This window comes from Bombus pascuorum, chromosome 1, assembly GCF_905332965.1.
Source record: "Bombus pascuorum chromosome 1, iyBomPasc1.1, whole genome shotgun sequence".
NCBI classification, from domain to species: Eukaryota; Metazoa; Arthropoda; class Insecta; order Hymenoptera; family Apidae; genus Bombus; species Bombus pascuorum.
In genome coordinates this window covers 30,308,783-30,330,516 of record NC_083488.1, presented here as the reverse complement: position 1 = coordinate 30,330,516, position 21,734 = coordinate 30,308,783, and the positions used below count along the sequence as shown (strand labels likewise).

The following is a 21,734-nucleotide window of genomic DNA, read 5'->3' as shown; positions in this document are numbered from 1 at the left end:
AGATGCGTCGTCACCCCCTTTTCGTTTTTGTGATCCGTGACTACGGGGCGGCCGCTAGACACCATCAGGATCGGCCGGCATATTCCGAACTTAATTAACGAGAAATCTTTTGATCCTTAAACTCCTACCCTCGCTGGCGCGGTAGCGCGATAGAAATCAGGCCGACGTTCTTTAAGCGGCCGCCGCTCCGGCTTAACGTCTCTCGTCCGGGAAACTTCGTGGAAAAGGGGATGGTCTGGTAACTTCACCGTATACGTTTTCGGCTACCTTACGCCAGAGATAAAGAGCTCTTCCTCTCAGCTGCGTGAATATGAATGATAAAGCGCCGAAAGAAATTGTTTCGACGAAATCCTCGCTTACCTGCTTGTGCATCTCCACGTTTAGGCCGTAAGACATTTCGTAGTACTGCAACAGAAAGAAGCAGAAATATTTTATTATCGCTTTTTATGCACGTTCGTACGTCGTGATCAAGCTACATGGTAATATTCGTGCGATTGTTGGTTGATCGTTTTGGGCCGAGAAATCGCGACATTCTGATTCGATAGCCTCACTTTTTCACGATATGATATTTTCATAGCGTGTGAACGTATAAAAGTAGAGGTTGCATTAGATATATACAGCGTACAATCGAGACAGATCGTCGAATTTTAATACAACGATCGCTGTATTGCTTTTCCTGAGAATCAGAAGAGGTTTACAGCTGAAGTTGCAAAAAAATATTTTATATACATGGGTATGTAGAGTTACAGTTTACTGTTTTTCGAGCGACTGTTATCCTTGTCTGTTTTACTTAAAATAAGTAGCAACGACGATCTGAAACAACCGTTATTTCAAAATTCTAATCCGAACAAAAAATATCATTTCATCTTTGGAAGAAGTTTAATCCTACCAGGATTTTCGAACGTTTTACGTCTGAATCTTGTTCCAGTTTTAACCAAAGACAAAAGGTCTACATTCGCTATTTTAAGAAAGTCTACAGCATTCGATCGAAACTAGAAATTATGTTGGTAAAAATAATGATTCTCTCAGGTCTGTTCCAAACCTAAGAACTTTCTCAACGATAGAAAAATACAAATCGATGGAAAATGAGGCAAAGCAAGAGTTAATTACGATGATCTTTTGTACCGATCATGTTGTACGATAGATTAACAATGAATTCTGTCAACGTTCGATGGCCCTGGTTAGGAGAATGAGCGAAACGTTGGCGAGATCGGAGTTCCAACCGGCTGCCTGTCCTTTCTTTCATTAGCGATACTTAACTTCTGTTTCTTCACAATATCGTTTCAGACGCTCTAGAGTTTTCACGAGAAGCAGGGAACCCGGTTGGTACAAAACTTTTAATAAATACAACAGGCTTCTCGTAAATCTCGACGAAACGAGAACCACCGTACCACTGTTTCCTTTCCTGTTCCCTTTCACTCCTTTCTTCGCTGTTACGGAGGTAGCGTACAAAAGAAAGGATCATTACAACGTTCTCTTGCGAACGAGTCGGATCAACCGACCACTTTTGTCCCTTGAATGCGCGAGACTCGCATGTTGCCTCGGTCGAGCATTGCCCTAGGTTCAAACTGACCTAACATCGAGACGAAAAAGAAAAACCACTTTCCCGGTAGAATTTGGAATGTTAATCCCTCGCAGGTAGGTTGGCTGACGAGGAGATTTTTGTTTCAAAATATTTTTTGCTTTTCGGTCATGATCCTTTCTACGTAGAAACTGAGTTCTTGGAAAGGTACAAGGATTATCCGAAAAGTATTCCATCATTTTGAATATTCAGAGAACGAATCGAACGACAGAAGCTAACAACCGTTCGAAAGGAATTTTACTGAGTTTATGCGAACACTTGCTGTTCCGTGGTGCTGTTCGATCGATAGCGAAATGTCATCGAGCGAGTTTTACCGATCTTCGATTATATGATCATATGTATCGACAATGCCCTGAATATACACGGTGAACCGTAACGCGATCGTTGCATCGATAAGAGTAGTGAGATTTTCAAGTATCGACAAGATATTGCGCCATTTGGATTTTTAAGTAGGAATTAATTAAGCGCAAAGCGTAGACCGAAGTTATATCGCGATCAACTTTACCTGGGTCAACGGTTCTACCTTTTTCCAAAGTTAAAATTTCATACAAGTCCACTTCTTTCCAACGTTCGTTTAGAATCAGCCATCCTTACTTCTTTACGATTAAAAAATTATTATTGGATATCCGCTTCGGAAGCATATCCTCTGTATTGAATCTTTATGGTTTATTAATAATCTCTAGATTCTAAATCATGCGTACCTCGTAAATCCTAAAACTATTTTTCAACTCGCTCCAATATGAAATCTTGTCCGCCTTAACGAGAGAGGTTACATTAACATCGTTGCAAAATTTCGCGTATTATCTTATCTGTGGTTCTTCGAATCGTGCCCGTATGAAATAACGCAACGTTAACGATCGTATATCGCCCACGTAATACACGAACGAAAGCAATAAAATTAATCCACCATTTGCCAAATACTTTCCACATCGGATTTTACAGCCGATGCTTCTATAACAACTTAATCCGCGTCAAGCGGCAGTTGCGTATTTAATCAGATAAATCGGGCATATTCCACCGTGCTTTGTAATGGAGGGAGAATTAACTTCAGCCGGCTAGTTATGTAACAAGTATTTCACCCCACCGGTTGAGGGCTAAAATTGATTATCGACGACGCCAACGACCGAATAAATTACCCTGTGTTTCTCTGCCGCGACACGATCGATCGAGCTAAGGTTTCATCGTCGATGTCTACGAAAAACTTGGTTTTATTTGTCGCGTGAAACCAACGCCGTCGAGATCGTCCGTTGAACGTTAAGCGAGCCCCGTTAATTTCCAAGTATAAACAGCAGCAGAAGCGAGAAGAGATTTTTCACGAGACGAGTAAACTCGCGACAAGATTCCCTTGCAACTCGAACGTCTTCAATTGGGTTAACTACATACAATTCGTGGGTACGGCCGTCTGATCGTAAATTGGTTAGTAGCTGAAGTCACTCGAGTACCAGCCACCCGCTCTGGGACGCATTACAGCACCGACACGATGATTCCGTGACGCGTTATATGTAGCACGCTCGTAAAAATGTTTGAGTAGAAGGCGCATGGAACGAGTATCGACAGAAACGGAGCCAACTACACGGATATGCGCATTCTTCGATTTATACCTGTTACGTAATTAATTTACGGCCACGTGTTTTGCGAAATACTTGTATAGATTATCATCGAACGTTTCCCGATGCTACATGCAAGCTTTCAAAGATGCTGTTTCAAGAAGCTGAGCGCTTTATGCAGCAACGTGTATCTGCTCGAAAATACTTTTAAAAAGTTCCTAAATACCTAACGGGTTTCTCTCTCTCTCCCTCTCCGCTTTTCTTGTACTTTACGCTTCTTTACATTCTTTCTTCTAATTTCTCGTTTATTTCTGTCCTGCGTTTCTACCCTCCTTTCTTCTTCCGCGCATTCCCTTCTTCCTATCTTCTATCCCCCTTTCTCTATCGCGCTTCTTCGGTTCCTCCTATCCAAGTTCGGTAAAATATTCTCGATACAAATTATTCAAACGTATTCCTTTGCGGAAAACATTCACGCGAACGAAGCGAGCTTTGAAGCAAAATTTCGAAATGAAAGAACGAATAATCTCGCCTGATCGTCTCGCATAAAAATCTAGATAGTATCGAAGTGTCGAATATAACGAACGGTATCGAAGGAACGATGTCTTTTATAAACATTACGGGAAGGAGGCACAAGTCAAAAGCGATAATCCCTAGGTAGGTTGGAACAGAGGTAAGCTGGTAAGCACGAAGAGAAAGCAAGGGTCACGTCCAAAGGCTGGACGGGGGTTCGATCCGGTCGGTGTTCCGCTAAAGTGCATCGTATCATACGATTCGTGAGCGCGCTTGCGCGATCGTAAATCGGTTAGTGACTGTCGCTTAGCGCTGCGTGTCCGCCTTTAGCCCCTCGTTGCAGGACGAATGGCTTCAGGGGGTAAGGGGGTTGGCTTTGGCCGTCGAGAGAAAGCATACACGTAGGTCGAGAGATAATACTCCAGGGAGATCGATAACATCGACCACGGAAATACACCGACTTAATAATGCAGCCGATAATCACGATGAAAGAGCACGATGACGATGGCAAAAGTAACGGTAAGAGAAATCAGTCGGTCGCTAAGTACGACTTCTAACGCGTGTTTTCACAGAGACCTTGCCTTCCTCTGCAACCCGCTTTATCGTAATATCAGTTTTGTCGGTGAGCTGGATGCCGCCCTCTCGTCGTCCATTATCTAAGTAGATCGACAATATGCGAACGGTTACGATTATTATACAAGCGATAGCTAAGTGGAACGCGACACGTGATCCGTTTCGATATTGGATCTATGTTGCGAGCGTAACAATCGCATTATGTATTGGTCGTTGTTGAACGTTGGGGCGGAAACATTAAGTAAAAAGTTAATTATATCGCGTAATAAACGACAAAAATGCGTTTGATCGTTGATTAGAAGTTACTTGAAATACTTATGATTTGCGAGAATGTGTCGGATTTCTGGTTTCTTATGACCCAACGATTTTTACAAGAACGTAAGACTATAGCAGGAAACTCGCCTAAAACGCAATTTTCAGGATGCTAGATATAATATACGTAGAATATCACACTACCATAGAAACGTATGGTTATGAATAAAAAAGATGTGAAACTTTCATCGACCCTCGTTTTCCATTCTTTCTAACCGAGTATTACATTCGTCGCTAGCTGTCTTTTAACGCAGCAACGATTCTCAGCCGAGCTCTTTGGTAATTGATACTTTCCTTCTTCTTGGTTATCAGACAGTGTTATAGCAGTTTAAGGTTAGCGTTATTAATTCTCCGCATTTTATCATTAGCGAGTATGGAAATTAATTAGTTATAAAATTGACACAATCGTGACATCAACGACAGGACGTAAATATCGTTACACAAACACATGCGCGAAGAAATTGCAAAATAGACTAAATGACTTCTTGGCGATTAATTATTAACGAGACTGATGATCCGCCGGAAGGCAGATGAATTTTAAATGAACGCAATCAATTAACCTGCTGGCGTATTATGTGACGGTAGAAACGGAAGAACACCGTGGAAAAAAACGACGCCAGATTAAATATAACTTATTCCACGTTCGTTCGCGATAGAACGTTCAAATAGGAATTAACAAATCGCTTCTCGACCGAGTTAATCGGTCCGGATCGATATCGTAGCGATTAAAAATGTCCATTTTATAAAGCAACTTACACTTATCGCGAAACATATTACTGCTATGTTTGTTCAACTGTTATATCAAAAAGATATTATTATACTTATCACAACTAAAGCAACGTTCGATAAATATGCAAATATATTTTATTTATTCCAAGTGATGAAAATTTCAGAACCACTTTACATTTACATCGCGTCGAATTACGCGAGATATATTTTGAAATTTCGCGTTATAAGACGAGAAACAGACGTAAGATATTCGGTGATACAGTTGGTTGAATGTACGGACGAGTATACTCTGGTTATACGTCCCTTGTACATTTCAATGAAGACTTGTTATAAAACATATGTCCATCCGAAACTTAATTCGCTTATCACGACGCACAGAACTCGTACGCAAACCGTCAGCCAACTTTTTCGAAACACCCTATATATACGTGTAACACGGAATGGATCGGTCGATCGTATAGAATATAAAAGACAGAAAATCGTATCCTTCGAAGCGATTATCGATGGAAGAGAGTGATAGAGAGAGAAAGAGGAAAGCCATCCTAAATTGCGCGTTATCGACATCCTGGACGGGAATTAATTCGATTCGTGACGTAATAAAATGCTTCTTGGCCGCATCGCGGAACGTATATTGGGTTCGTTGGAAAGTCCGAAACACGAAGAAAAGAGTTCGCCGGGCCAAGTCGATAATCGGATGAAGAGAAACTGTCGGTGGTCGACAGAGGTATGGGGAGGGGGGGTCGTATCGATCTCATCTGGCAACCTTTCCTTTTCTATTTTCACGTGGTTCGGAACCCAATAATAGGGGTTGTACCGATAATTTCACCCCCTCCGGTTATTCGATATGGATCTTTTAGTAGCGAGCCTTTGCTAGGGTGATTGAACCGCCTACTCTCTTTTCCAGCATCCCCTATACTCTCGTCTATATCTTTCTGTCTACCATATATATTCTCCGTCTCTTCCCATTTCCTCTCTTTTTCAACTCCACGTAACCACTCAGCGCGCACTTTCCTTCCACCTCGTCGCTCCCCGTTTTACCTTTGTTTCTCCTTTTCATCCTTTCCCGAATGTTTTCCGCGTGCGCTCGCGCCTCGCGCTTCCGTACAATTAATGGATAATTAATCAGCCAAACTCGACCGCGACGATGCGAGAATCGCGGCGATAATCCGAGATACGGGTCGTTACCTTTGTCGGATGACAAAAAAGGGAGGGTTGAATATGACGAGGCGGGGGTGGAACAGAAGGGCAGGAGATGAGAAGAGACGAGCGAAGGAAAAAATTTATTTGTCTTGCGGTTAATTCTTGTCCTCTTCGCAGGGCGACGGGATCGTAAAGCGACGGAAAGGGATGCGCGTCGACGTAAGTGAGATCGATAGCTACGTAAAGGGAGAAGTCACAAAGTTCGTAGGAGAGAACGGTTACGACGTTGGCAGCGTTAAGAAAATTGAATAGCGAAAGACACAGTTGCCACAAAGAAAGGAAGAAAAAAGGAAGAAAAAAGGAAAAAAGGAGAGAAGAAGGGAGAGGGGGGAAAGAAGAGAAAAGGGTGGGAAGGGTTTGGTGGAAAAAACGAAAAAAGGAAGCGAGAGAAAGAGAGAGAGAGAGAGAGAGAGAGAGAGAGAGAGATCCGGGTGAGAAGCATCGTGGTGGGGAAAAGGAAGGGTCGGTAAATTCGTGAAAACAGTTAACCCCACGGACGTTGGTGCACCGTTATGAAACTTCGTAAACGTCGGTGAAAAGGGGAGGGTGGAAAAACAAAAACACTAAATTGCACGGTAGAAACTTCAAAGGCGGAAATAAAATCTGTAAAAAGAAGCAGACGGTGAACGCAAACGGGAAAAACAAGAAGTAATCAAGAAACGTGCCCGGAGGATGTGGGTTATGTTTAATTTGTTACGCTGCGGAAAAACGAAATAGAGATAAAGAGAGGGCGCGGAGGAGAAATGGCGTGGGGGAAAAAAAAGGAAGTAGCAGAGGAGCGAGAAAAAGAGAGGGAAAACGCGGGTAATCGGGAAGTCTGCGTTTTTAAAGGGTGAAAAACGTGCCGCGCACCGACGGCAACCTGCTTTCATAAGAATATTTTTCACGTCTTTACCGGCCGTCTCTCTTCCCTCGAACTCTCGGTCCCGCGCGCGTTTCATCGGTGCGAATCGTTCCGCTTTCATAATAAAAATCGAATTAATTTCTTATCGATTTAACAACTTTTTCTAAAGTGTCAAATAAAATGAAGAGGAACGAGGAAATAAATCCGAGCGCGCACGACCCCGCTTTCTCCGCCAGATACTTTTCAGGGAATTAATTTAACGGTACTCCATCGTTTCGCGATAAAAATGGAACAACGCGCGCGGCGGAAGGTTATTGCACGATAAAACTAAATGGATTCTTCGCGATACCTTCGAATGGACACACAGGATCGTTTCTGATGATGCCAAAAAAAAAGAAAAAAAAGAAAAAGGAAAAGAAAGAAGGGGAGCTACCGGAAACCTTTTCCGAGGGAGATAATCGAGTGGTTCTTCCGTTTTCGTAGTTAATGAAACGTACAACGAAATTATTATCTTTCAACGATACACATACACTGGCAGATAGTATCGATCATAATCCTATAACCATATATTAGACATAGTCATTGATTGAAGTGTTTGATGTACTGCACAAACTATGACAATTTCGTGCATCGATTCAGAGCTGATGCGATTTGACAAAAAAAAAAAAAAAAAAGAAAAAAAGAAAAATCCACAAACGTAACGAGTCGCGTCTATTGGAGAAGAATGCATCGGATAAGGACATGTCGCGAGGCGATGATCCGTGCGCTAAAGTTCTGAAAAGGACGGGAGCACGGAATGTATGGGGTAGCGTAGCGAAAAGAAGAGAAACAGGAAGAGAAATTCCGAGAAGAAGATGAACGACAAGGAGCGAAAGAGAAAGAGGAAAACAGATAGCGTGAGAAAGAGAAAAAGAGAGAGAGGGGGGACGAGGGAGGGAGAAAAAGTTGAAGCGGCCGCGGCGCTCGGATTTACGCGGCACGTTACCCTAATGAAAATCGCGGAGGATGAATTGTAGGAGGGATGGAAAGGTGGCTGGTTGGAATACACAGGGGTGGAATTAGAATATCAGAGACACGTTCGCAGTCTGTACATACGTTACACCAATACTCGTTCTCGTCAGGCTGTACGTATATAATACTTGTCGGTAGTTGACAAACCCTCGACATCAATTTCTCTCTCCGTCTCTAATTCCCCCCGTCTCTTTCCCTTCCCCTTTTCCCTTTGCCACCCTACGCCCCATCCCCTTCCTCTGTTGCCTTCCGACTCTGTCCTTCTCTCTGTCGCGTCCTCTCCCTTTCTACTCTTCCCACCGACCCTCCCCTATCTTTCTCTCTTTCACCCTGTCACTCGGCTCTTCGTCTCTCTCTCTCGCTTCCTCTCTTCGTTTACTTTGGAGATATCGATTACCGGCTCAACTCTCAACCCCCATCAACCCCTCTGTCACCTCCAACCCCCACCCCTTATCCACTCCCACTGACACCCCCTCCCCCACAACCCAAGCCCCAACCACTCGGCCCAGCTTGCTGCTTGGTTGCTTGCACGGTGTCACATCGGTGTAGCAGTTTACAGAGATGGTACAGTTCGCGACAATTACGATCAAACGTACAGTTAACATCGGCGTACGATCTCGCGACCCGGGGATGAGGGATTGCGATGGAAGTCGTGTCGCCTAACTGCTTCGTGCTTTCGGATCGATCATTGCATGCCGCACACGCTCATCCGGCGTCATTTTTTCCGCTCTCTTTTCTTTCTCTCTTCTCCTTCCTATCTCTCGTTTTTCGCCTCATCTTGTCTATGTTTCTCTCGGAGACAAAATGAACGTGTTATTGCGATATATCGAAATAATACAGGTGAGAAGAGGAGAAACGAAGAGACTCGGCAAACGATCGCGTTACGAGATAACGCTCGCAGACGGTGTTTCGCAGACGCGTTTAAAATAATAGGGGGCTTCTCCATTGGCGAATTTTTTCTTTTTCTCTCCATCTTTTTTTTTTTTTTGTTTTTGAAAAAAAGGAAGGGCAGAGGTGAAAATAAATCCAGGACCGAGGATCGTAGCAGGGCTGTTGACCTTACTCCGCTGGGGAACGTATACGTTTTCGTATAGCAGAAGGGAGGGAGCAGTTTACAGAACAGCATAACAGCCAGCGTAAAAGCACGTTCTCAAATATCGGTGAATTTATACACGCGAATAAAGCAGACGACCCGATTTCTTTTTCTTTCGCCCGCCTATTCGCCTGCCCGTTACACGAAAACCTCCTCTTCCTTCTGTGCGTCCCACAAACTATCAAAACACGCGAAAATTACTTTCCAAAGGAACTGCCGGCTTAGCGTGCAACGTAAATAAAGATATGGGCAAATATTTTGCCTGGTATAATCGTAATTACGAGGTAAAAGCGCGGATTATAAGAGCAAATTACTGACTAAACGGTAAAATAAAATAAATAAAAATGTTCAACGTGTTTGAAAATTTCAAACGATAGAATCTTTTGACTCGCCTATTCTTTTTTTTCTTTCTCTTTCTCCAAATTGTTCCGATACAGTACAGGGCCATAATAATCAATACACGAATCTTTATACAAATTCATATCTTCGTGCATTTCCAAATTTTTAAAGAAAGAAACCCGCAATGGAAATTTGTTTCAGCTATTGAAGATATTATATCGAGTATTTTGCTCTGAATATTTTGTACATTTGCGTAGTATATACGTTCTGGGCCGCAAACTATATTTGCAACCTTTTTCGACCACTTTACCAAACGTTATTTTGTAACAGCGTGTCTGTGAAAAAACATTCCAAGGATCCGTGTAGCGTTCTTTCCGTTGTTATTTCCTTCGGTTAGATTCCACAGTTTTATGAAATTTAAAGAAATTTTAGTATTACCAACATTATGATAAACTATTTCCTTAATGAAGAAAATATCGCTTCTATCCAATATGTGACCGTGAAAACGTGACCTATGAAAAATAAGAAATTCCCCTGAGCGACTATCGAAGCGATGGAAAGGGTTCGATACGAGGGAGAGGATGTAAACACGGAAAACGAGAATCATCGATGTAACACTGAGAAATTTATTTCAAAAATTGTACTACGAATTTCGAAGCTTTCCCTTTGTTAGATCTTTCCATCGAAGTTTAACTCTGCTCGCGATTCCCTCATTTTTCAAAGACTTTGTTACTCGCACCGTTTCTCCTTTGATCCTCTCGTATCGATTAGTCAGATGTACGAAAGAACAACGAATTCCTGAACTGTTCCATAATAAATATTTAATAAAGAAGCGAGGAATGAAATGGACTCCCGTGGCAAATACTTTGGTCCACGTTAATGCCGCACTTTAATATAGGTAAGTCCAAGTTAAGCTCCTTACCGATGACGATACGATTAGTACGGTTGGTTGAGCTAATTGCCTCCGTGCTGATGGGAACTGAATCGAAGAGCCGGCAATATGAAGCGAGAACAATATCGATCGTTTTTCTCCATTGCCCCGTGTCGGGGAGGGTTGCGACAAAGATTACCGAGTTCAATAATGGCCCTGTAACCTCGTTGCTTATAAAACCCGATTCCGTGGCTACGATTACCCTCTCTATCGATAATTTCAACAATAGAAGCACGTGCACCGGCACAGAACTTTCGACAGTTCCAGTCTATATATTATAACTAAGATAACAACAGAAGATATACACTATCGGAGGATGTATTGCACTATCATAATGCGTAATTGTAATATTTCGTTTATATTCGATCCTTGTTTCGATCTGTACGTAAAGAAACATAATAACGTTGAACTAATTCTGTATTCGCAAAAGTTAACACGCCTTCTATTTACGTTCTGGCAATTTTCTTAACCTCGATAAATTCAGCAACTTTAACAGTCGTAGGAATCTTAATAACAGAAGAGGCTGCTGCGGTAAGGAGGAAGCTCGGCTTGCAGTCGTTTGAACGAACGAAGAAAAACCAACTGAAAGTTGATCAGAATCAAATCACTTTCCCAAAGCTGCTGTGGATTCACAGTCGACTAACATTCGTAGAAACTTTTGCGCTTTCGAATATAAAGTCTATATCTTTCTTTTTCTTCCAATTGGCAGAGTTTTCGATCTTTCTAACTTCCATACCCTAGAATTTTGATAATTTTCGTCACACGAAACGTTGTACTCCGAAGAAACGCGTAACAACGTCCCATAACAGTGCGACGATTCATCGAATCCCCTCGAGTTCGTCCGAGTGTCACCTAAGCGATGTTTTCAACTGCCGTGAATAAGCTGTACTCGATACGAAGATAAAAAGAAATGAAGACGAACTTACAAAGTGCCTTACCATAACGTAATGCCTCTGCATCTCGGTCTTCTCGCTGGCCAGTTTCTCGCATTCGATCTTCAGTCTGAAAAGTGAAAAGCGATTGAGGACAGAGCAAGTCAGACATGCGTCAAAGCAAAAATGGCGCGCATTTCAGGACCATTTTGTATGCGTGTTTGTACGTGCGTGTATGTGTGCCTACATGCATATATATATTGTATAATGTGCGTGTGCGCGCGCTTGTGTGTGTACGTGTAAATACGTGCAAACGCATAGGGCAAGACCGCTTCCTTTCCCTTTGGGATTTGCAGCATCTTGAATTCGAGGAGGAAGAGAACGCGGTGTGTCTCTAGAAAGTAAGATCGAGTTCTCCGGCGAAAAAGCTGAAGGAATAAGAAGAAATGAGATTATGGCGGTGTTAGCGGTTGCGGCGGGCGACCCGACCACTGAAAATCTAAAAAAAAGAAGCACAGCTATGAATAAAGGAAGAGGAACCTGTCGGGGACATTTTGGCAAATATCCGATCGTTCTACGCGTTATTTACCGAGGAAAATCGATCGGAACGTATGGTATAAAGTTGCTCTTGGAATCGTTTTAACGTCGCTCGCGTGCGATTTTAACGCGACGTATCTCGTACTTTTATTAAAGAAAGAAATTTTACACTGTAATCATTATGAGTTAAATTTGGAGATAATGTTCACGTTGATTAAAAATTCGAAATTGAGATACTATTTCTAACTAGAGTTGTTCGAATATCAAAAGTGAATCTTAACGCATTCGCTGTGGTCGAATTTTCATGGCCTGTGTATGTAGGTACTTTACGAGCTTCTCGGAAAGAATTGATCACCTTCGCTCTTTGTACAATTCTCGCCAGAAGATGACGTAAGTAATCGCGTATTTCCAGGAAGTGAAAAAAAATAATGTTCCTACTGGTCATTTTCTGCACAGTAGCCAGAATAGATATTTACGCGTATCTATCTCTATTTCGTTTATCGGATTCTACGTTTCACTTTTATAGTATTTTTGTAACCATATGAAGATACCTGCCAGCGACGTGGAATTTAACACGATTCGACCGAAAATTAGTATAAACTATAACAGAAACAACGGAACGTAAATACATTCTGCAGCCACCGCAGTACGATTCCACATGAACTTTCGTCACTTCGTAATGCGACACTTGTATCTTACAAGAAAGTTAATATCACCTTTGAAAATTCATAAAACTACCAAAGACGCGATAATAAAATAAACCACGCGATAATAAAAATTGCGAGTGTTTCGGAGTCGAAATAAAAGAAGTACGATTCACGGCGAGAATGGTCGAGACTGTAGAACGTAGATTGCGAAGGACCGTGCAACAATAAGACTCCGTCTAGGAGTAGAACGTACGCTTTGTAAAGCCGTGGCTTTTCTCAAGAAAAGGAAGCACGTCGCTGAATTTTCGCGAGCGGCGAATTCCACGAGGTCGTAAAAAAAAATTGCCAAGAGGCAGGCAGAAAGTTCATGAATTAGCGGGAAAATTTCGTCGAGGCCAGAACGTCCCGGGGCAGACATACGCGCACTGGGTGGCGACTAGCGGCGAGTACGCGTAGCACGTACTAGCTGGGCGTTAACAACGAAACGCAAATTTAACCGTCCATCCGACGGTTTCAACGGTATCGCAAGTGCGGCATGCGAGATAATTAATGATACGTAAACGCAGACATTTGTACACACGGTCCCATTACACGGGCGTCCGCCCGAAAGTGAGCACTGTTCCAATAACGTTAACGGTTATAGCATCGCCTGCATCTGGATACTACTTGCCGGAACGTCGATTAATTACCGTGTCCGGGCCTCGATTATCAATTACCATAAATCGTCGACATGCACGCGATGTCGCGCCAGTTCTTTCTCAGCCATCGAAACCGTGTACAGTTTTGTCACTTTCGTGATTCGAGTACGGAAGACTGTCGCTTAACCGGCTCCCGTAGAAGCGAGACAAACGAATCACCGGTTAATCCGAAGATACGCATACAGCATGTGAACCGGTAACCGATGATAAACTCGGGCAATGCGTGGTTTCTCGTGAAAAAAGAAAGAAAAAGCGTGAGATGCAGGGTAATGTTTCGAAGCGCGAGCTTTCATTTTTGAGAAAAACTGAGTTTGAAAGTTAGCCCGGTACGCGATCGAAACTCCGTTGCAAAGTACGGAGAACCAGCGATGTTGCGAATATCGCTCTTTACAATTTACCGTAGGATTTAGTATTGTTTATGTCATCTGCTTGCGATAAATCCGTGAGGATAACGAATCGAAAGAAAATAAATCACTCGTTTCTTCAGAATTGAATATTAAACTGTGTTCTCGTGTAATTGAATCGAGAAACGAATAAAAAGTGGTGTCGATCGGTTTAGCTTCCGAGAGGCTGATATATAAATAACGAACGTTCTACATGTACCACGTATGCTCGCGAAAGTATTCCAACAGTTATAGAAATTTCCTGCGAGTATATTACGCGCGTTATACGAAACATTTTAAGATAATACTAACAGTGCGATGAAACGCGATTGTCGTGATTATGCTGGTAAGGTATTCGAAACAAATCTGCAGATGTAACATAGAAACTACGAGATATTTAGCGCATAGTATATTTTGCAGAGATGATGATAGGTACTCGGTGGAATCATCTTCAGCACTTGTTGTGTGTACCGATGATTATGAAAGAGGCCCAAGTCGTATTTATCGTTACGAGATATTTAAAGTTTTGCGTTTGAACCGAATCCCATTTAACGACGTCACAGCCAATTCCATTCAACGGTTCACTTTCCACTACTTTACAAACACGTTTTCGGATTATCGTAACGTAACGTAATGCGAGACGGACGCAACGCAAAATAATAACAAACTCGTTTGTTTTAGATTCTTGACTAAGGCTACTTTCATAATCACCGGAACGTACGTTTAAAAGGACTATTTACACTGTATACCAATTTTTTACCAAATATATATATATCATGTAGTAAACATCTCGCAATTTCTATATACATTTCCACGCTGCTTTCAATTTTTACCAGTATAATCGTTACTTCTGAATCTTGTTACGGTATTAAAATTAAAGTTTCAAAATGTTTTATACGATACGCGTAACATATACGTGAAAATGTTGTCTGATAAGCGTGGAAATATACGTTTGTCAGCCACTGTAGATTCGCCGCGAATCTTTGCGTTAGATTTTCAACTGGAGGTCGTGCTGTTATCCGCGTATCCGGTTTGCGACTGAAGCCCGCGAGCGTTCGAAACGTTCGACGCGTTATTAGGAGCCGGGAGAGGAGAGGACGTGGTGAGCAAACAATTCCAACTTTCTTCTCTCGGATAAGAGACTTCGAAGCGATCGGCGTGCAACAGCGTCAACGGGGTGGGTTCTGAAACAACCTCGAAACAGGGAGCAGCGGGACGAAGGAGGAAAGGCGAGGAAAGATGGGCAGAAGACAGCCGAGGCAAGCATCGGCGTCAATAATCGTGGATCTTCGAGAAACGCGAACGCGAGACGGAAGGGATGAATAGACGAGAAAACTGGAAAGGGGGAGTTGGGCGGAGGTGGTGGAGAAAGAAAAACAAAGAGCAAGCGAGAGAGAGAGAGAGAGAGAGAGAGCGAGGACGAGGAGAGTCAAAGAAAAGAGAAAGACTCACGAGTGGTTCTGTTGCTGGATGAAATTGAATTCCTCTTTGATCCTCTCGCAAGTGTCAGCCACCGTGAATTTCAGACCTCCCGCAGCCCCACCGCTTCCTCCGCCACCCTGCAACATAAAAAAAAAAGGAAGAAAGAAAATGAAAGAGAAAATAAGAGGAGGGAATTCGATTAGCATACACGACAAAGCAGCCGCGACAAAGAACGAAAAATAGATCAGCTAAAACGCCGAAGCGTTATGGTCGTACGGGCGTGTACACGCTGAGAAGACGCTTCGATCTGTAGAGAAGTTACTGTCCACTTTTTCTATGTGGTAATTAATCGACGCGTAATTTGAAGCAACAAGGTGCTTTTATTTATATATATAATATAGTGGTTTGTTGAAACGTAGTGATTCATTCATAGTAGCTTGCTGTAGCGAAAAAGATATGTACGTTGGAAAACAATAACGTGAGCCCTCGTGTCATTCGACGAGATATTTCATTTTTTATATTCTAAGGAAAATAAAGAAAAGAAGCGAGAAGAAACGTGAAACACGCTCGTTTTAAAAATTCATATTTGGCAAATTGTATTACGAAGGTATGCGGTTAACAATTTAGTCGATCGTAAACTGAAATTTAATCTTCTTCTTCTACGATAAGATTTATAAAAATAATATTTTCGAGGTATTAAAAAGAGGAGAAAAATATTGCCGAGAACCGTTGTTATCGAATCTTATATTATCAGAATTATCTGATGTTTAAAATATACCTCGTATCTCGATCTCGTTGTCAATCGTCGTAAAGCTTCGTAGTCTAAAGTATGGTACAACATTTTTTCACAAGTAACGTTGTTACGCGCAACTCGTGGTATAGAAAAACGCGTTCTCTTCATCTAGAGTAAGAAAACTGGACGAGTTAACAAGCAAGATTTCTATCGACTCGCACAATTCAAACAGACGATACGATAACAGTCTTGCCGCAACGATGGAACTCTATTTGCGAAATACACAGGGAAAAAACTCGTTAAAGGGTGCAAAGGCAACGAAGGAATCTCGTTACGCCGGAAATCGTGTATACACGGTAAAAGAGAGGGGGCAAGAGGAAAAGAAAGCAAAAGAGAAGTCGACATTACGGCTGGTCCTTAGATTGGTGAGACCGTAGAATAAATCCGAAATAAATCTTAACAAATCCGAATTTAAAGGAAAACCGTGCGGTATACGCGTTCGTTCGTTCGTTCGTTCCAGAAACGCCTGTAAAATGGTAACGAGGTTAAAGTCGAAGATGACAAGCAACCACTATCAAATGGCCTTCGACCGCATAAGGCGCACGCAAACACAGAAACCGAGCTCAGAAACGCGAGCAGAGGGCATCCAGGTATAAAAGACGAGCGACTCCGTTGCCTAAGAGGGAGAAACGAGGCCTGAAGAGCCAAGGATGAAGGACCATGAAGGCGTCCTTAATGAGACCCATTCCACCAGGTAGCACGAGGTCTGTGTCTACGGGTTCTTCAGCCACGTATACCAACGCCGCTCTACCGGTTGAAATTACGGAGGAAAGGATCAGGCTTTCCGATGACAGTAATGATTACGTTACACATACACACGCATTCTTACGTACAGTATATGTGTGTGTGTGTATACATTATGTATTTAAATATACATATATAAATATACAATGTCAGTCTAATTTCGTAAGTACAGTGCAAAAGCGCTAGAGGAAATATTGAGAAAATCTAATCTTCTAATAACTTTAAATAGACTGCATTGTAGAATCACAATCGTTGAAGTTGAATATTCTTTTTACGATTCCTTTAATTATTTGTTCATTTGCGTTCTCGTCATATTCTACCGATACAATAGCATCTTCTTTATTGACACCCGATACAGAAATACATTTGCTCAAAGCAATATCGATGTCGTACACTGTTTTAACATTTAAATAGCATTACAATCATTCAATACCTATTTTCGTTCATTTACATTCTTATAATACACATCCGCCGGTGTTCTCTTTATTGAAATTCGATATAAAACGATTTGTTTATTACTGTGCAAAGAGAGAAGTTTGGTTGAGAGAATGGGCGGAATTCCATTTTCCAATCAAATCATTAATCCGATACGATTACGGTAGCATCATTGAACATCGATATTGTGCGTCGAAGAGAAAATGGGAGACAGAGAAAGAGAGAATGGGTGGGAGCGGGGATAGAGAGAGGGAGAGAGTAGAATTTCGGGCTGAATGACAAAATCTCTCGATAGAGAGAAATATTCCGACACGACGTTAAATGGTCAATGACTGTCCGCCGGCTGGAAAATTCCAGTTTTTCGACGCTACGTAGTCTCGCGTAGAATGATTTGGCCACTTGTTGAATTCGAAACGGGGAGTGGTTGTCGGTGGTAAAATGGTTTGGGAACAAGCTGGGGAAGAGGACGACGGTGGTCCTCACTTGTTGCAATCATCAAACGGAACAGTCATCGAACAGGTTGTTGTTCCGATGGTTAACCCATCAGCGTACACATATCCGTTATGCGATACGGTGGACGACAATTCGTTTTCATGAAAATTTTCGTACGATCTGACCAACGTGCTCTCACCATCCACGATAATTCCCGACATCGATATTAAACGTATCCCTTCGTGGCTTTCTATTGCTGTCATATTTGACATTAAAATTAACCATTATTAGCGTGAACTCGCTGTAATGTATTTTTCTCAAAATGCATAATATTCAAAGAAATCGATTTTTATTTTTAGCGTGTTTCGCAAAGAATCATTGAAAACTATTGCGAATATACTGGTACGAGTTTAAATATACTCGATTCGTATCTTCTGATACGCATTCTTAAACACAATATACCAAATTACAGTCGTATAATCGAATACAATATAATACGAATGGGAAATCGTTCGACGAAATTAAATTTACCTTATACTCCAAAATATATAATACTCTGGAATATCATGCAGCAATAAGAAAACAAAAAATTTACCTATTCAAAGATACCTTAACGCAGCCAATATATCGACTATTACCATCGTCGAATAATCCCTTCGACACGAAGACATTAATTAACGACAACGATTCGTGGGAGTTTTACGCATTAACGCAATATTGGATATCGGGCGCGTACAGCGACACACGGCGAGGACATCAATTTTCATCCCTTTCGTTTCTTTATTTTTTTTAATTACTTTCCCTTCTTCCCTACTTTTTCGACCGTTCTTTGACGCGACCATCGGATTTAGTTCTTTCAGCTTAACGAATCAAATATATATATATATACATATACATACACGTATGTATGCATATACACGCATATAGATATATAGGTTCACGTAAAGCAGCCCAACCGAATGTTCACGGTACGCTCGCGCGCACAAGATGAGTCACGCATCGATGCTTCGGCCCCAGATCAAAAGAGAACGGATTCGAATGGCAAAAATCAATTTTTCAATAATTTTCTTTGCCTCCCATAAGCCGTCCAATCATCCATGCCTTTCCCACTATGTCAAAACTGTTATTAACGAGCGAAGACAAAAGTCTTCCGTTCTCGGGGTGGCTCGACAAGAGCACGCTTTTGCCCAGCCTCTATATACCACGGGCCTTTGTATTCATTGTCTGCCCGATTCCCCTTTCACACCAGCGAAATCAATGAAGAAGCACGCGTGAGCGCATCCATATACGTGTAAGCGTGCGCATACGCGTGTAAATGTGTGTGGTACGGCATGGTATAGCGTGCCGTGTGTGTGGTGTATACGGAGGATCGTATCGAAAAACCGGCTGGTTCACTTTGTTGCCAAGAGATAATGGCCATGCGAATCGTAAATAAGGTAATAGGTCTTCGCAGGGCCGAGGATAGACCAAAGATCGAATGACGTAAGCGAGAAACTCCCTAAGGGCCCGTCCACAACTTTCAAGAAAGTCGTGCATTAAGGTTACATGGGTTTGGAATAAATTTAACGTTAGAATTACGGCACTATATAGTTAACGCTATTGATATCGGATATTTTTCGTTTGTTCCATTAGGAAAAGAAACACGGAAGCGTTTCTGGTAGCGTTAACGTTCGTCGTTTTATCGAAACGGAAACGTGATTGATTACACAGACTCGCTTATTTTCATCGGTTTAATCCTATTCAACTATACTATTCAGCGAAGTCGCACTTTTCACGAGAACGATTTTAAAATTCAATCGCATATTATAAAGTCCTATGAAAACATGAAATTGAAAAAATGGTTTTCTTTCAGTCCTTTTTCCTACGTAGTCATCGTATCAAAGTACGTATTAAAGATGGGCAATTGTAGCGTTAAAAGAGTATCGAATTCTATGATTATAAAGTTTCTAGAAATTTCTTTCAACTTTCTGCTTTATAAAATATAAATCTTGTCTTTCCTCTTATCGCATCTCCATTATGTAGATTATACTTCGTAAGAATAGGCATTACAATTAGAAACTGTAGACTCAGAGTGGATACACCGTGCTTGAGTCGTAACGAATGCGGAGTGTTTTAATCTTAATTTCAAATCGATCTTGTTTATAAAGCGAGATTCATTGCGTATAGTTTATGTACAGTGTTAATACACTGCATACGTTTACAAGTCGTGTGCGAAAAAATTCATAAAGAAATACAAAATTTCACGATTTGTTCCGATCTACCACATAATTCCTCCGTAAAATGAGTTTTGCCAGAGATACGCGAATTTATGAATCGACCAGATATATTCGACAATATTCGTGTCTACAAAAAATATCACGAAATAAGAGATTAACGATGAAAAACAAACCTAGAAGGATTCGAGTTACTGCAGCCAAAAAAAATTCGCCTCTACATCTATAGGTCTATATGGAAATAGAGCTGATGGAAGGGGCTATGCTGAAATTTGTTTTTCATTATTTCATCTTATTCGCGCGAATTTGCTCCTCGGTTCCCTTATTTTATATCGCGGAAAGGATTCTAATTGGATGAGGCAACGCTATTGGGAATTATTCAAATCGTGTTCCGAGGCTGTTGAAAGTCAGACGTACGAAGCCGATGTAGCTGCACTTGAATAAACATCGATGTATCGATATGCAGTGAACACTGACGAATAAGCGCAACTTTTCTATACGTACACGGCCACATAGTGGATGTATACCGATACGAATAACAGGCCAGGCCATTCGAAGCACCTAGCGCGTCTTTGAATTACACATGTGGTTCATCAATAAAACGATAAATAAAGGAAACGAGGATCAAAGTGGCTAGTTACGTGGGATTTGAGAAAGCTTAAGATAACGGTCGAAAAAGAATCGAGACTCCCTTTTCTCTTGTACTTGTCGTTTCCTCTTCCCTACTTTCTCTTTTCTTTTTTTCGGTTTTAAAATGATATTTCAGCGCGTTAGTTGAAAGGAAATTCTCTGAAATGAAAATAAACGTTTGACGATATCGAACGCGTAAAGCTCGCAGAAAGTAGCGTCATAAGGAGTCGTAAATAATTTCCAAGTTATGGGTGATTTCTTTTCGTGATTTTATGCATGCGAATAGAATTGCATTGTCGGAAAGATAATATAGGCGATTTGTGAAATGATACTAGCTGGTCGTGTTTGAGACTGCGAGTAGAAGTAAGAATTGGAGAGGAAAGCCTACCCATATCGAATCATAATATCACTTCGAAGGGATTGTTTTATCAAGGAGAATAATAAACTAAAAATTATACATATATAATGCAAATCGTTGTAGGTTTAAAAAAAATATTCTCCGAGATAATCGTTTATACTGAAATAAGTAGCGGCGATCGACCTCGATTTCCAAGAATATAAATATTAAGAAATTAACAAGTTATCTTGAAACCTTGTTCGATCATCGCCGTTCTATTCCTATGTAAACAATTTATTTTAGGATACGTTTCACAGAGGGAAAAAGAAGGCAACTTCGTTATAATAAAACGGAACACATTTTGAAATGTCTGCCTGCGAAACGGCTTGAAGGAAAACGTATGCTCAATCAATGTCGAGACATAAAATGTGCTAACAAATACCGGCACGCTTTGTAAGGGGAACCTAGACTGAATTTAGAGGGTGGATGAGTAGGAGGGAGACTGCTCGTAGAAGAAGACCAAGGTGAAAGGGAGAGAGGGAGAACACGTGGTGAAATTCCTGCCGTTCAGAGGTGCGCAGTTAGAATACGTAAATCTTCGTTGCGATAGCGAGTAACTGATAAAAAGGGGTAACACATTTTACATAATTTTTTCTCGCATCTACGCGTTAAATTACGCGATGAATTATAAGCGTTGTTCCTTCTTCTTCTTTTTTCTTTTTTCTTTTTTATTACCGTACTTGGAATTACGCTTACCACGAAGATTTCTATGGTTTAGTACTGTCACGTGCAGTGTAAATACATATCAGTAGTTTTCGGCACACAGCGAGCGGTCCATTAACAGCAGTGAATTGACTGACGTCTCCTTATTGGCAAAGTTATCGATTAAACGAGACTTGTAATTGTAACACTGGCGTAGG

General features: G+C 41.5%; 1 protein-coding gene across 6 annotated transcripts in view; it reads right to left on the bottom strand.

Annotated features, from left to right (window-relative positions):
* The window catches only part of LOC132909954 (protein groucho), a 113,932-nt gene that overhangs the window by 72,590 nt on the left and 19,608 nt on the right, over positions 1-21,734 (bottom strand). For 4 of the 6 annotated variants that reach the window (XM_060965243.1, XM_060965259.1, XM_060965277.1 and 1 more), the window contains exons 3-5: positions 15,261-15,367; positions 11,598-11,673; positions 361-405 (exon numbers count right to left, since the gene is read on the bottom strand). In XM_060965243.1, the coding sequence (XP_060821226.1) occupies positions 361-405; positions 11,598-11,673; positions 15,261-15,367 (228 nt within the window). The remainder of the gene's footprint in view (positions 1-360; positions 406-11,597; positions 11,674-15,260; positions 15,368-21,734) is intronic. The other 2 variants (XM_060965251.1, XM_060965269.1) reach the window with 1 other exon arrangement.